The following is a 15224-nucleotide window of genomic DNA, read 5'->3' as shown; positions in this document are numbered from 1 at the left end:
TTAATCGAGATCTTTTATCTTCAGAACCCCGGGAGGTGCAAAACTACAACTCAGGCCTCAATAAACGGATGGAGATTTCTGCTCCTTTGTCTTCCCTTCTCCATTGAGTTCCTCCATCAATCTTCGCTTGGTCACTCGATCTGAAAGCTGCAACTTTGATTTCTTCTAATCTCAGCCACCCGATGTATAAGAATGAAGCCTGCCTGCTCTAATCAAAGGCAGACCAGGCTTTAGAGAGATAATCATCTTGGAAAGAAAGCAGGCTGTCCCTTCGCAGTTGCAGGGAAACCCATGGCAGACTGTTCGCATTAAGGGATCTGAAATTCCTTCGTAAAGGAAATGGATCCAAGGCTGCTCTCCCAGGCAAGGCAGTAAATTTAGCTATTTAGAACAGCCGCGGCTCAAGCCAAATCCTATTTTAGGGCCACTCTCGGAGCTGCAGTCCCTGCACAGAGCAAGGCCCTGTGCTGCCCTTCAGAATTCCAACCCCCTCCTTGTAAAATATACGTGTTTCTAATTTCAAATATTGAGAATTAAACCAAATACAGTGCAGTCTGAGAAAAAAAATACTGTTCAAAGAGTTCGGTCTATGCAACAAATCCAGGTAGATCATTTTGAGCTGCATGCACTATAAATTAGAGACGACTAAGCTGAACTTTCTAGATGCCAAAAATACAATTGCGGTTTAAATGCAGAACTGATTTAAAGGAATCTTGTTTGATGGAGGAAGCAACGTTTCAGTGAGCAGTTTCTGATAAGTCTGATAGCTTTGGAACTTCTAGATACAAATGAAAATTTACAATTAAGTGCTTCCAGCTGACTACTGTCCCAGCAAATCAAATACTTACTGCTAACCTACTATTTCGTACCATGAACAGAGTTTTAGCTAGTGAAGCTCTCCCTGTATTCTTTTCGACTTTCAAAAAATCCACACCTCCACTCACAGTATGTTAGGCCAACATAACAAAGTGTGGGTTTTTTTTAAAAAGTGCCTTTGATTTGTGAAAGTATTAATACCTTCAGAAGGAAATGCAAAGTTCTGCTCCAGGGGATTAAAATTCTAAATGCTTAAATCCAGTCAGAATGAAACCTAGCAGGGGTCATATGTTTTCTTCCAAAGTAAGAAGTCCTATGTCAAGTTGTCACAAATTAGTGATTAAAAAACCCCCGAGGAATCCCAGACAAAGCTCAGCTACACCAGGAACTTTCAAAATGTATCAAATTATATTTCCTATGACTTCCTTTTTTCCCCTTTATGTATTACAATATACATTTATCTCGCTAAGTGCACTCTACTTAACATTACTAAAGAACTTGAACTTTCCAAACACACCAGTTAATTTATGAAAAAATGTATGCAAACACCCTCACACAACATCTTGGTAAAGAACTTTTTAATATTTAACGGTCCAGTATCTATTTACATTTAAAAGTTTATTTTCACACAAGACCTTCCCTCCCGCAAGCAAGTAACAACCTTTCCTTCTACTTATATAGAATGATTTTATGTGAAGTTAGCTGGGGGCAGTTTTCATATAAGTGACAGTAGAGCAGAAAGCAACCTAAATAATTATTGAATTTGTTGTTCCTCAATTTCAGGTGCGATTTCACAATCCCTGTATGCCAACATAAACGTTGCTGCTGGCAAAATGGGAATTCCCCCACTGCCTGTGTGCCCCAGCAGCACGCACAACCGGAGTCACACCTGAACTAGGGCTAGTTGAAAATTAACCTGGGCAAAGTGTAGCGGTAAATCAGGGTGCAGCCACCTCCCTTCCCCGGGCCGGCTCTCCGGAGCAGCTCACCTTGTCCCTCCTCAGCAGCCTGAGCCCGTGCCAGCTGCAGTCACCGTCAGATTGACCCCACGACAAGGAGCAAACGTCGGATTCCTCCCTCACACGCTTCCCTACGACGCTTCTCCTTTCCAGAGCCCTGCCTGAAGCAGTCCCCCTTCCCCGACCTTCAGGCACCCAGCCCTGGTCCTTGCATCCCTCCCCTGCATCAGGAGCAGCCACAGGCAGCTCAGACTGGAATTACGCCCAATAAAAGACATTACTGGTTTCCAGTTGTCTCGGCCCCCTCCCCAGGCCGCCCCATGGCTGCATCACTCCCGGCCCCCGGGGAAGGGGAGCTGGCACCAGTGCAGGCTGGGCAGGGAGAGTGGAAATCTGTCCCTTTCAGCAGCAGCAGCTACTTAAGATCAGCTTAAACTGATCATGAAACTGCAGCCTGGGGCCACCATTTCGTTAACACTGAGGTGACATCAGCTGGCAGAGCTGCTGAAAACACTCATCCTGTCCTCCCTCCTACCTCCCATCTCCCTTTGCCCGGCACAAGCATTTCCACTAGTCAGCAGCTCACAGGACTGACCTGGCTGAAAACTAACCTTGTTGGAAAACCCATTTTTCAGTCAGATTAACTTCACCGCCAAGATCACGCGTGCAAGCACGAAGAAGGGGTGGGAATAAACAGAAGGGCAGCTACAGAATCAATGCTCGCCAGAACGGGCGCTGCTGCAAGCATGATGCAGTGGTACCTCTTGACCGCAGAATTAAGGCAGCAGCTGATGTTTCTGGATAAGAGAACGGCTCACGAATTTCCTGCGCGTGGGTTTGGCAGCTTTTCGTTTTAGGCAAGGACCAGTCCCCTTGCCAAACCACCTGCTGACATGAGAACTCCTTCACATTTAAGGAAAGAAGGGAAAAAAAAACCAACCCCACACCACCAAAAAACCTCAAACACATCCTGAACTTTCAAACAAGACGCTGCTTTCCATTTAGCCGCAAACCAGGTGCCCACTAACTCAAGACATTTTTTAATGTTATGATTCCTTGTACCAGAAGTCCTGGACTGCCAGTCACGGGAAAAGACTCCAAGAAGCAGTACTACCTGTTGCAAAGGCAAACCTTTTGGAGGGCAGACATGTTTGAAAAGGAAAAATACGCAGTACAGGAATGAGCAAAACACACTGAACTGCTAAAAGAAATCCTGGGTGGTTTTTGCATAATTTTGTGCTTTTCTGCCCTTTGGCAGGACACTACAGCTACCTTGCAGAAGTGTCAAACACCTCCAATCCAAAAATGAACATTTCACCGAAGGTAACCCTGTTCTTCATTTAATATACTGTCCAGAGAGATGTATTTTAAGTTTGGGGATTCACAAAACTGGCAAGAGAAAGGCTTTGAAAAGGAACCAAACCGCATCAACACAAAAAGCAAAACAAGGAAACACAGAAAAGGCAGAACAATGAAGGAGGAATAGAAACTAAAAGGCAAAGGAGCTGGAAGCTTTGAAGTAACAGTAAAGAAAAAGAGAAGGGAATTCAGGGACCTGAGGTTATACAAAACTGACTAGTAGGTTAGTAACAAAACAGGGATTATTCCTTACGCCCCTTTCACGATGACGCCTTCGCGCCGATTGTCTGACCAGCCGCCATCATTAACAATTAACGGCTGAACCCTTTGTTATGTTTCACCAACAGGAAAGCGACTTTCTGAGCCGAGTCTGACAACCGGCCCGCAACCGCGACGACTCATCCCATTGCTGGGTTTTGCGGCACTGGATAGAGCCGTCTGTTTTTATGTTGCTTAGATACGGCGTATACAAGCCCGTATTAATGTGTGTAACACGCAGAGCCATGCCATCACCGCCCTGCCATGCGTTGCACACGATGCTTTTTGCTGTTCCAGCGTGAAACTGAAAGTTACCTCTGTCACTAGATTTCTGAGAAGGAAATGCGAGCCTCGGACTAAGAGCCTAATCAAGGTTTATTAACCTGTATGTACTTCAACACACACCTGGACCTGCTGTTACAAAACCAGGATTACTTTATCCTACTGTTCCATTCCTACAAAAAAAAAATCAGATCAGAACACTTAATCTGCGTGTTAAATCAGCTTACAGCGAGACAAACCAGTTAAAGATTTGACTAAGGAGCTGCAACAGTTTAGCTCACAATTATTTTTCTGTACGAAAACGTTGGCTTTCTATCTGCCCTTCATTGTCTGCAGAAAACAGAACTTTTCATCAGGTAGATTAACATTTCCTATCAATTGCTCGATAATTAGCTCACGGATGCAAAACAAAGTTGGCATTGGAATAAACTGCTGTGCTCTTCAAAGCCCCATCACAGCCACAGCCTTCCAACCTGCACGCAAGGCAACTTACCTTCTACAAAAAGGCCAACCTGATAACTTAATTTCCCTGTCGCTGGCTAAAGTGGTTTTTTGCAGCCTCACCTCTGCCACCGAGGATGTGTGTGCATGCCACAAGTGGCACGCTCCAACGGCGTTAACAGCCCTCAGCACCGACCTGCCTCTTCTGGGCAACGCTCAGCTGTACAAGTTACCCGTTTTCCTTTTATTCATTTTCACTCTGGAAGTGTCACTGGGGTCCTGAGAATTATGCAATGTAGCCAACAAATATATTTCTCCAGAAATCTCAGTCCAGCAATTTCTGGCACAGGACAACTTGTGAAACAGAAGGAAAAAAACTCTTCCTTTATTGATCCTTCTCACCTAAAACCAATTTGGATATTTTGCATACTCATTTCTTGCAGATCCCCTGGCTCTTTGAGTCACTGCTGCAGTCACTCCAGGATGTTCCTGTCATTTTGCAATGCAATTAACTTCACAAGAAAACAACCTGTGTCAAGGAAGAAAAGCCTCCACCTCTCGTAGGAGAAGAACTTGTGACCTCACCCAGCTGGCGTGTATTTATGAAAGCTTGTTTCCTGTTGAGACAGCGCGATTGTCCAAGCATAAGATGCACGACTATTCTGACATGCTTTCATCAGCAATGCAATAGCAATTACAAACTCGAAGCTTTTAAGGCTCTTCGGTTCCTAAGGTATAAATTTTAACCAAAATGTTCTCATTCAGCCAACGAAGCAGTGTTGCGGATAAAAAGGATACTCGAAAGTTCCCTATTTTTTTTCTTGCCTAGACATCAAGTGCTGCGTTAAGCATGACTGTCGGCGAGGATCAAATTTAGCCTTGCTTTCAAGACTGGTACCTACCGCAACGAAGCAGCCCTGAAAAAATGAGGTAATCGAGCACAGGAATCTGCTAAAACCACTCGCGATGTCACCACTGACTGCTGTGAAGCCTCTTGCTTCTGAATTACCGGAGACCAGCCATACCTTACCCAGTTTATTTTGCATTATTCAACTCCGCCAGGCCTCAGATGAGAGCTGTGCCACGGCAAACAGGGGATGCCGCCTTGCTGCAAGGCCCAGCGCAGGGGCTGGAGGTTCTCCGAAAGCACCCCAAAAAATGGAGCTACTTCTTTGAACAGGTTATGCAACCTTTCTTTCTGGAAACCGTGTTTCCAGAAATATTAATAAATATTAAAAAATAATAGAAATATTAGAAAACATTTCTAACATGCTAAGACACTTCATTTAAGAACATCCTAAAAAGGTCCTGTGTATTCGGCTTTTCATCCTTTACTAATACGACGACCTCTCAAGAGCGCTTCTGGTCACATTATCACAGTATCTGATCCATTATCATAGCAAACCTAAAAATACCACACAAGTACCTCAGAAATACATTTGCTTTCATAAATCCCAAGCGTGTCACATTACAGCATCAGGTTGAAACAGCTTGTTAGATCACTCCTAGCTATTTTAGCAGATTAAATCATTACTATTTTAGGATTTTGACTTTGGGTATAACCTGATACCAAAATCATTTAACCCACCATCAGATCAAGCTAGAATCAAGGAATCACAGCATCATCCACAAAGAGGGCAATGCCGAGATTATTTTGTTTATACGACCAAATCTCAGAAGAGTAGGACCCCACCTCCCGAGCGCAGGTGCGCAGCCGACAGTTTAGCTGAACAGCTGCCACCAACTGTGTTTTTACCTTCGCTACTCTCCTGTTATGTCAGATACCAAAACCTCCCCCTTGGATGCACCTAACACTCCTGCACAATATACCCTTTCCTACTCTTTCAGCCCCCTCTGCTTCCCACATGGGTCCAGCCGGGGATGTGGCACAAGCGCAGCGCTCCAGCTTTGGCACAGCCGTTATTGCTGCCCCAGACCCTCCAAAGCCTTGTGAAACCACGTGAGGAATCTCTGCACAGAAAAATTACATTTTATTCATCATTTTAAGGTAACGCAAGACTGTTTTCCTGAGGCAGATGCTACCTTCAGCCTTGCTGTGAAGCCCTGACCCCCAGCAAAACAGGAAGCCCAAGACGACCCAGCTACAACAGATCCCATGGTACATGTCTGCCTGCTGTGAATATTTTATCAGTCTGATCTGTTTCATCAAGCTGCAGCGTGATGAACAGAGCCAAAGGAGATGAGGACATGCATGCAAGAGGGCAATTAATATTTCCCAAACCCCTGAGTCTGGACTCCTTTAATTTCTTTTTTTGCAACAAAAATCTGAAGTATTTTACACACTGCCCACTCAGCACTTGACACGCAAGTCAGCCACAAAGTTACTTTTCTCTTCTGTACAGCAGGCTTTAACTAGTTCTCTAATAGAAAGCACAACATTTTATTAAGGTATCTTCAAGCCAACAAAACCTAGTACAACTAAACCAAGTCATACTTCGCCACCGAATACCAGAAAATTATGTATAAGTCTGAAAGGCATTTTGTGCATCTAATAAGGGGAAGCAAAAAACCTGAAGCTTCACCTGCCCTGGAAGCACCCACTGCTCAGGAGAACAAGGTACCCAGGAGCTCATTCTTACGCACTGCAGGCACAGAGAAACACGCTTCTCTCCTACATCATTTCACTTGCGAAAACAAACAGTCGAGGCTATCAAAACGTGGCCTTTCGGAGAAGCAGGGGAGCAGAGTAGAGCCTTAACACATCCTTCAGCCCTTTGGTAAGGTGGAGCTCTGTGTCGCAGCGGTGGGGCGAACGCACGGACCGCCGTGAGCCTGGTGCTGTCAGACACCGGCCGTGCAGAAGCCACCTCTGGCTCAGGAAGCTCCCGAGGCAGACGCAGCCAGCGGCCGTGAGAACACACGTGGGAAATCCCACGGGATGTCTGAGCCTCGCACCCTTCGCCGATGGACCTTGCGCAAGGCAACGCAGCCCAGTCCAGGCATTCCTAGGTCTTCATGTGGTCTGGAATTAGATCACAAGCGATGAGGCTTTTTAAACTGAGGGCTGAGCAAATACTTACTCATTGACTTAAAACCTGTTGCTGCCCTTATAAGAGCGCTACTTCATGCCGCACTGGTATCTAGAAAGTCTGCTATGGTGGTTTTCTGGAAAACACCACGCTGCAACGCAGCAAGAGCACAGAGAACAACTTCTGCTGAGAAGTGTTTCTTAAAAACACAACCTAATTTCTTAAGAGTTTCTAAACTTAAGATTCTTGATGACCCGGACTTTAAACCACCATGAGATCATCTCGGTCCAGGCGGAATTAAGAGATACTGATAAACTAACTGCCTTTACAAAACTTAGAGGGAACACCTAAGAGCAGGCCAGAATACACTCCTGTTTCCTGACCATCTGGTCACAGTCAAGACCTCCCTTCTTGCCGGAGGTGCCAGCGTAGCTCTAGCGTAGCCCTTCTCACCAGCCGCAGGAGGCGTTCAGCCCGGCAGACCCCACCAGCTCGCACGTCGTGCGCTGAAGCAGAACGACTGAACAAAGTCACTAAAGCCCTCAACTTCGGTAAATTCAGGCGATTTTTCCTTCGGCTTTACTGATCCATTTTGAAGGGTACATGGATCAATGCGATTAACGGACCTGCTTACAAAACCAAATCTAGACCGCAGCTTGGGCACGATTTATATCCACAAGCTACGCCCTTTGTTGCTGCATTAACAGCAGTCGCAAATACACCCACGAGTGCCAAGTCTTACCACGAGAAGCAGCCCGAAACTGAAAACATAATGGCTGCATGTTTTTCTATAATTGGAAGTTTGTACTGTTAGAAAAATCAGATTCCTGAGCTGCACAACGCATTACATTGTGTCAGTTTTCCCCAGAGGGCGCAGGAAATAGATAAATACGCAGATACCAAGAAGCTCTGTTGATGCTGCCGAGGCCGAGAGGCAGTGTTAAAGGGGTAACTGTTCTTTTCTTGCTTACATCTCGGATGGAAACACCATTTGGCAGAGTTCTGCACAGCCCATTCAATAGCCCAGGAGCGGCTCACAAGGAACGAGCACTTTATGCTGCTGCAGATGCCAACTCCAGTGCTTCGGTCAATACAAAGCTTACTTCTTCCCTGCTCTGCCTGTCCAACAGCCAAACTACCACCAGGCAGATGTTTAGATAATGCATTCCCTTTGCTATTAGTATACGAGTGCGTCTGCGTTTGCACGCGTTGCATTTCCATCAGCCCCCAACAGTTACATGAAGCCCAAAAGTCTGCCCGTGGTCAGGAAAACAGATCCTCCCTAATTCAATCTACTCAGACTCTTTAAACCCGTCATTGAACTAATCTTCCATCCAGAAAGATCTAAGTTAATTTGGTAATTAAAGAGACCTCGAAGTTCATTTGGAGATAAACAGGAAATGTTTAAGACAACTATTATAAACGCTGAAATGAGATTTTTCTTTTCGTGAGTACTCAGATGTAGGCAAGTGCCAGCCTAAGTGTCGACCGAGCACAAAGCAGATGCTCTCCCTGCCTGTAGCATATAAATATATTTCAGTGTTGTTTACCACTTCTTCAAATCTCTCTACCAATGCCAACAATCACTCCAAGTAAGTAGCGCTTATTGTATTTCAGGTTTTTTAAAAGGATGTTTGGGTGAGCCAGAAATTTTCAAATACTGGGGTCATACTCTTCCCCCCCCAGTAACCAGAAAAACATTAGAGAAGTGTTTCTCTGACATTAAATGGCATTGCAGGGTTAACGTTAGATTGCTGACTGTAGGGAGCTCCTTACTCCACACAATCACTCAATAACAGTCATTTTAACATAACTTTAATGGAATAATTATGTTACAATAACACCAATTCCAACTCACGACTTACAGCCAGCCAAGTGGCTTGAAGAAACACTAAATATAGTTTAGCGTAGTAACTTTTGTGCAGGGCATGAGCTATTAAAAGAGACGTTCAAACGCTCCTGTTGAGTCACAGCAATGTCATGTGTACGGGGCCTGGAAAACCTGTCTGTATGCAAGGAGTTGTACTTAAATGGTGGAAAACTAGAAAAGAAACTATAGCCAGTTAGCTTCTTGCATTAAAAAAAAAGATCTTTCTAAGGCGGTTTGTGGTCTCTTCCAGATTTCTCATTAGTCAGAGCTGCTCGTTCCTGGTTGAAATTACTGTAGCAGCCTAAGGGCAGATAAGAGCATCTCTCCTAGTAACTATGTCCACCTAGCCATCAGCCTTGATCTTAGATCACTTCAGCAGACCTAAGCTTTCCAGGCCAGTTGACTAGAGTAATTTTGAGTCTGCATGGTAGCCTGTCAATTGCACCTAGAAGACAAAAAACAGAAATTGATGGGAACAGCATGAATAGTTGTGTCCCCAGAGGCAGGAAAGCCTAACTCACATAAAATTGTTAGACAGTCTAACTAGTGTCATGAATTACCAACCTGGTTTTCTGTAAGTAAAGAGCATGACACAGACACCTCTGTGGACTCATTCCTCACACAAATTACTTCGCTACGTAGTTCACATGCTTATTAGCATATCATTTGAAAGCCTTTAATGACAATACCTCTGAATGGTTATTTTCATTAGAGATGACTGCAACCAGAAAGGAGAATACTTCCCGAGCTTCTAATCAAAACATCTCCCTTTGTAATTTATAAAAGGGTATGAGAACTATAAGACAAGCACTCGTGGGTATATGAAGAATTACCTTTGCTGACGTCATACACAACATAATCCCTTTCATTTCTGGGCCTATGCACAGCTCATCTGCTAGAACGAGTCTCTGGTATGAAGCATCCCGAGGAGAGGTACAGTCACACCAGGAAGGTAGTACCTCACCTCTTCAAATTCGGGAGGCAGCATGTACTAAAGCCTATCCCACGACTTCCATTTCACAAGGTATTCTACCCAGGCAAAGCACGCACGAAACGCGTGTGTGGAACAGAACAACTGTGGGCACGAGCCTTGGTCCTCACAACAAACGAAGGTTTAGAGGAATTAATACATAAATTCCTTGAGAAGCAATCTCAGCATGTGGCCTCTAAGGAATCACAGGCCACGTGAAACCATGAAGGTCAGAACGAAGGTTATTCTTTTCTTCACCCCCTCCCCACCTCAATTTTTCAAGCCTAACGAAAAGTTTCAAGCTGTTTCCAGTTGTTGATGCTGGCGTTTGGACGTAGCTCAAAATGAAGTCAGATTTGAGCCAGCTGTGGTGTGTGATTAGCTGTGTGTCCGTCACAGTCAAGACGCCAGTTTATTCTGATGCGTTAATTCAGCTCACGTGGAACTAATGATTTCCTGGTGAGGCACGCCTCCGCCGCCCTGCACGCCCCTGCTCCGTCACCCTGGCTAAGACTGACCTGAGAAAGTCCTGACGCCACCTCCCACCTGGAGGCTGTCCCGGTCGCCTGGCCCGGGCTCGGACGGGCTCCCTGAAGCAGCCATCGCTGGCTGACACCGCCACAGAACTAGAGGGACCAGTGCTCGAATGGCCAGTTTCCAATGACAGGCAAGACATACTGTTTCGCTTCCCCCTTTCCTCCTGGTTTATACAGATGAGCAATTGATATTTTACTGTACGGGTTCAGCAGCACTTCAGTTGTTCCCCTCAGTAGACAGGCTTGCTCGCACACCTGCAGCACTTACAACAAACCTGTCACATACATAAAGTACTCTGTGGCAGATTGAATACTTGTCTTAAGGCATCCAACAACATCCGGAAGGTAATTGCTGCAAAATATTTAACACATCTATTAATTATGGTGGAATCCTGTTCCGCTCAGCTAATCCCCTCTTTAATTAGTTTCCTCTGTATATTTCATAATTCTAGATAATACTGTCCACGCAGACTCCTAGGCTTCCCAGAAATGCCATTCCTCTGCTTTAATGAAGCTCTTACCCATCTTTTCTTATTTTTCACGCTGAGGAGCTGCTTCTGTGATCCCAAGCCGCAGATCCATGGCACAGGCCAAGGGTGCCAACCTTTGGAAGTCATCTGTAAGAAAGGCGGTATCACTCATACCTACGGTGAGCCGAACGGGATAAATCCTGAACTGTTTCAGAGTTGAACGTCCCTTTGCTGAAGGGAACAAACCCACGGTTAAGGCACATCACTGAGGCATAACCACGGTTTGCTGACCGCACGATAACATGCCTCTTCTCCCCACCCCTCAATTATGGTCAAAAAAAAAAAAAAAAGCCCTGAATGAGTGAAAAGAAGAGCAGTGGAACACGTCCCTTCCTAATACACCACCACGAAAAGCAACAGCCAGCTAAAGATCACCCAGCGGAGCAGCAGATTACGTGGAAGGGTGGACGTCCCGGGGAAGCAGATGGAAGCGGGCAGCCCACGCACCGCCCCGGGTGCCCCAGGCGAGCCCGCAGCAGCAGGGGACACGACCCCCAGCACTGACCCCCAGCCTGCTCCCCCAGATACCACTTCTCTTGCGGGGCGGTTTATTCACCAGCTCCATCTCCCACCGGTGCAGGGGCTCTTGAAATACTGACTGCTGCATCTCTCCAATCCATTTACATAATCAGAAGCGTCCTTCTGACATAGGATTTGTTTCCTCATTCTGTTCAACTATAAAAAGCTAATAAATGACTTACATGAATGCAATATAAACCCATCTTCTCAGAAAGCAGCAAGGTGAAAAAGTACCGACAGATAAGCAGCACACTGCAACCTGTTTTTTTCCTCCCCCCGCTTTTTTCTTCAACGCCACAAAACTGAAACGGTTCACTCCTGGTGCTGGTACCCAGCGCCAGAAACACTTGCCCCTGCTAACGCTGCCCGCAGGACCCTGCTCAACGATGACCGTCGCACCTCCCACGTCTCCCATGAGTTGTGCAGCGCTTGCAGAAGCCACAGGACACAGCACTGCCCAAGGTTTGCAAACCTCAGCCTGATATTTGCAAGTGAAACCAATCACAAACCTTTCACTACTAAGTGATTTTACTTTGGGAAATGAAATAAGACCCCGGTGACTATCTGAACGCTTGGCAGGTACGTGAAATGTAAGGAGGCTAGTAGTATTAGTCACCAAATAATTTTAATAGCACATTTGATACCTCTTGAAACAAAACCTTTTTCAAGTTAGCTATTATGAAAACTGTAAAGCGAACCATTTCTCCTTCTTTGTACACCGATCGGTCTAGCCACGCTCGGCTTCCCGATTCAGCGCTGCAGGGCCGAGACATCCCTCTCGCCTCCCCAGCTGGAGGAGAACCGATGCAGAAGCATTTCCAGAAATTATCTCTGACTCTAATCAAATCAGAGTCTTCACTAGACTGCGGGATTTGACGACCCCAAAAGCACTTACTCTTTAAAAGGCTGCTGGTTTCTAAGTGACCACCTAATACAAAGGATTGATTTCAGCCTCTTTACCGACAACAGGATCTTGAAAGTCAGATAAAAGCACTGTGATGATGATCCAAAAAGACTAAAGAAAAAACAGGTCTGGGGAAAAACAGTGCTCGGTTGTGCACACAAATACGCTGCACTCTGGGAAACATAAAGCTGTCTTCACCGAGTTTCCCCTGTTACAGCTCCTTCACCTGCCAGGACCGTCCACTGCGAGAGCCAACACAAACCTCCCGAGTTTTGTTTCTTTCCCTCCCATCCCCAAATCACATCCAGAAACTCAGTTTCCTGAGTTTCATTAGAATTAATGCAGATTTACAGTGATGAAAATTATTTCAATTACATACACGTCTTTCTTTGAAGACTTTTTTCTTGGAAAGACACAAATATTAAGGTCAACAACAAAAGAGTAAGTACCACCTCGTGCTACCAAGACTACACAAACCACGCCCTAGAACTGACCCTGGAAGGGTCAATTTGCTTCATTCAAAGCATTACAAACACGAGGATATAAATAATATGTGAGAGGCAACAAGCACTGGTCAAAACTTTATGACTACCCTCTCTCTTCAGAGCCTTCCCACCTCTACTCAATTAGAAGAAAAGTTTGCATGTTCGTGGGTAAAGAATCCATGCAACTAAAGATATTGTGATATTAAAAAACACTCTATAAGCAAAGACGGAGCCAATAAGGATGTGCTTGTACTTAACCACAGAATCACAGACCGGTGGGGGTTGGAAGGGACCTCTGGAGATCATGTTGTCCAACCCCCTGCTTGAGCAGGGACACCTAGAGCACCTAATGCTCACTAAGAGAGCAAAGAGCACCAGAGTTTAAGCTAACTATTAATATTAAGGTTATAAAAACAAACGAGCCAGCATAATTTTAAATCATGTTTAATGAAAAACAATTATAGGTACTTGTCTGTATTTTAATGAAGCTAGAGAACTTCACTATTCCGGACGCAGGCTGCTACGGCACCAGCAGAGTACCTGGGGAAGCAGCGTGAGCAATAACCGCGCACGCAGACAACCACACCCACGAACCTCCGCTGTGGAACGACCGATGGCCGCGGCTTCCACCGGCTTCGGCGGCACTTAGTCAAAGGTCATCACGAACCTCCCAACGCCTACGCGACTACAAACAGCTCTCCAGATTTAATTCTGATTTTCCCCTTGGAGCAGAGAGTAGCCCGAGATGTTTATCCTGCTCAAGAGAATGCAGATTACTTGAAATTCCACTTGGGATTTGGAGCTGCGAGCCTGACGCAAGCAAAAAGGGAATGCCAATAATCACTCTGACAATTTAAAAAAAAAAAAAATCCATTACTTCGTATGAAATGGGAATGAAAGGGCACCAGATTGTTTCGGAAGTCATGCTCGCTTTTACAGCAACACAAACGCCCTGTCAAAAATCTACTACTTAGCCATTATTAGCTGACACACTTGACCTGTTTTATACATATGTAGGCCCCAAAGAAAATAAACAACGTATTAAGTGTGTTATTGGAGTGGAGGCCATGAAAGTATAACCTCAGATAATATGAAAGTTTACACTTTCAGTATGAGTACATACTTTCAGATGAGGTTTTCACTGACAGAAGAGAGGCGTTTCTGGGAAAAAAAGAAATATAGAACTTGACTAGAAACGCAGTGAAGTTACATTTGCATATTTCGCACCCAGAAGAGGTGCGGGCGGGCACCCTGGTGCCTCTGCACAGATTTGTTTCCACAGAATCAGGCTAAAGACCTTCCAAGACTCTGACGTCTGGAAATGGATGGCAATCATACCTACAAGGCTTCTGCTTTGTTAAAAGCGAGTTGCAGAGGATGCTCGCCCTGAAGTCTTCTTAAATGCGAAAAAAGAGTGAGAAGTCCATCAAGTAACTGGATATTAAGACAGTCACAAAGGAAATGAAAGTCACAAAAACCCAGACAGGAAGGGCAGAACGCAAATAGCTCCGCGGGGCCGGGGGCAGAGCAATCCCACAGCAACAGCGAATCGCCCGGGGGCCGAGGGGAGCCCCGAAGAGCCCCCGCCCCGCCCGGCCCGCAGCCGGTACACCCGCCAGCACACTGGTACACCGGCGCGCGGGCATCCCCCAGCCCCTGAGGGGCCTCCCCCTCTCTCCTCGCCAGCACAAAGGCGCGGCTCCCCCTGCCCCCCGGCTCCCCCCCGTCCCCGGCGCCGACCCCGCGTTTCACGGCGGTGACCCCCCCCAGGCCCGTTCCCGCCTCCCAGACCGAACACCGCAACCTTCCTAGTGCTTTTTTTATTTTTTTGAATTCCCGAGCAGCAGGGGGTTTCCGCCGCCCCCCGCCCCGCCGGATTCTCTCTGAGCCGACACAAGTTTTTCTTCCCCAAAAGGCCCCCCCGCGCCGCCCCCCGCCCGGGCCGAGACTCCGGGCGGCCCCCGCCCGCTCCGCGGCGGCGGCACCGCCTCAGCGCCGCGGCCCCACAGGGAGAAGCGGAGCGGAGCCGCCGCCCGAGCCCCAGCCCGGACAGGGCCTCCCGCGGCAGCCCGGGCCCCGCCGCCGGCGCCCACCTGCCCACGGTCTGGTTGGCCAGCTGCTTCATCCGGTTAAACTGCTTCTTCATGGCGGCGGCCGCTCCCCCGGCCCCCAGCCGGGCACCCGCTGCTGCTCCACCACCACACGCCGCCCCGGCCGCCGCCGCCTCCTCCCGCTCCCGGCGGCACCACCTGCCCCGCCCACCCCGGAACCCGCCGCCGCTTCCGGCCCCGCCCACCCCGTCACG

The 15224-nt window shown here is 46.9% G+C and overlaps 1 protein-coding gene across 8 annotated transcripts in view; it reads right to left on the bottom strand.

Annotated features, from left to right (window-relative positions):
* Positions 1–15180, bottom strand: part of ARHGAP17 (Rho GTPase activating protein 17) — a 48249-nt gene extending 33069 nt beyond the window's left edge. For all 8 annotated transcript variants that reach the window (XM_064461333.1, XM_064461340.1, XM_064461336.1 and 5 more), the window contains exon 1: positions 15013–15180. In XM_064461333.1, the coding sequence (XP_064317403.1) occupies positions 15013–15065 (53 nt within the window). In that variant the 5' untranslated portion in view covers positions 15066–15180. The remainder of the gene's footprint in view (positions 1–15012) is intronic.
* Between the last annotated feature and the right edge of the window lie 44 nt (positions 15181–15224).

The sequence above is a fragment of the Phalacrocorax carbo genome, chromosome 10 (genome assembly GCF_963921805.1).
Source record: "Phalacrocorax carbo chromosome 10, bPhaCar2.1, whole genome shotgun sequence".
Taxonomy (NCBI): Eukaryota; Metazoa; Chordata; class Aves; order Suliformes; family Phalacrocoracidae; genus Phalacrocorax; species Phalacrocorax carbo.
Note: the sequence above shows the minus strand (reverse complement) of the source record. Positions and strands in the feature narration are given on the sequence as shown.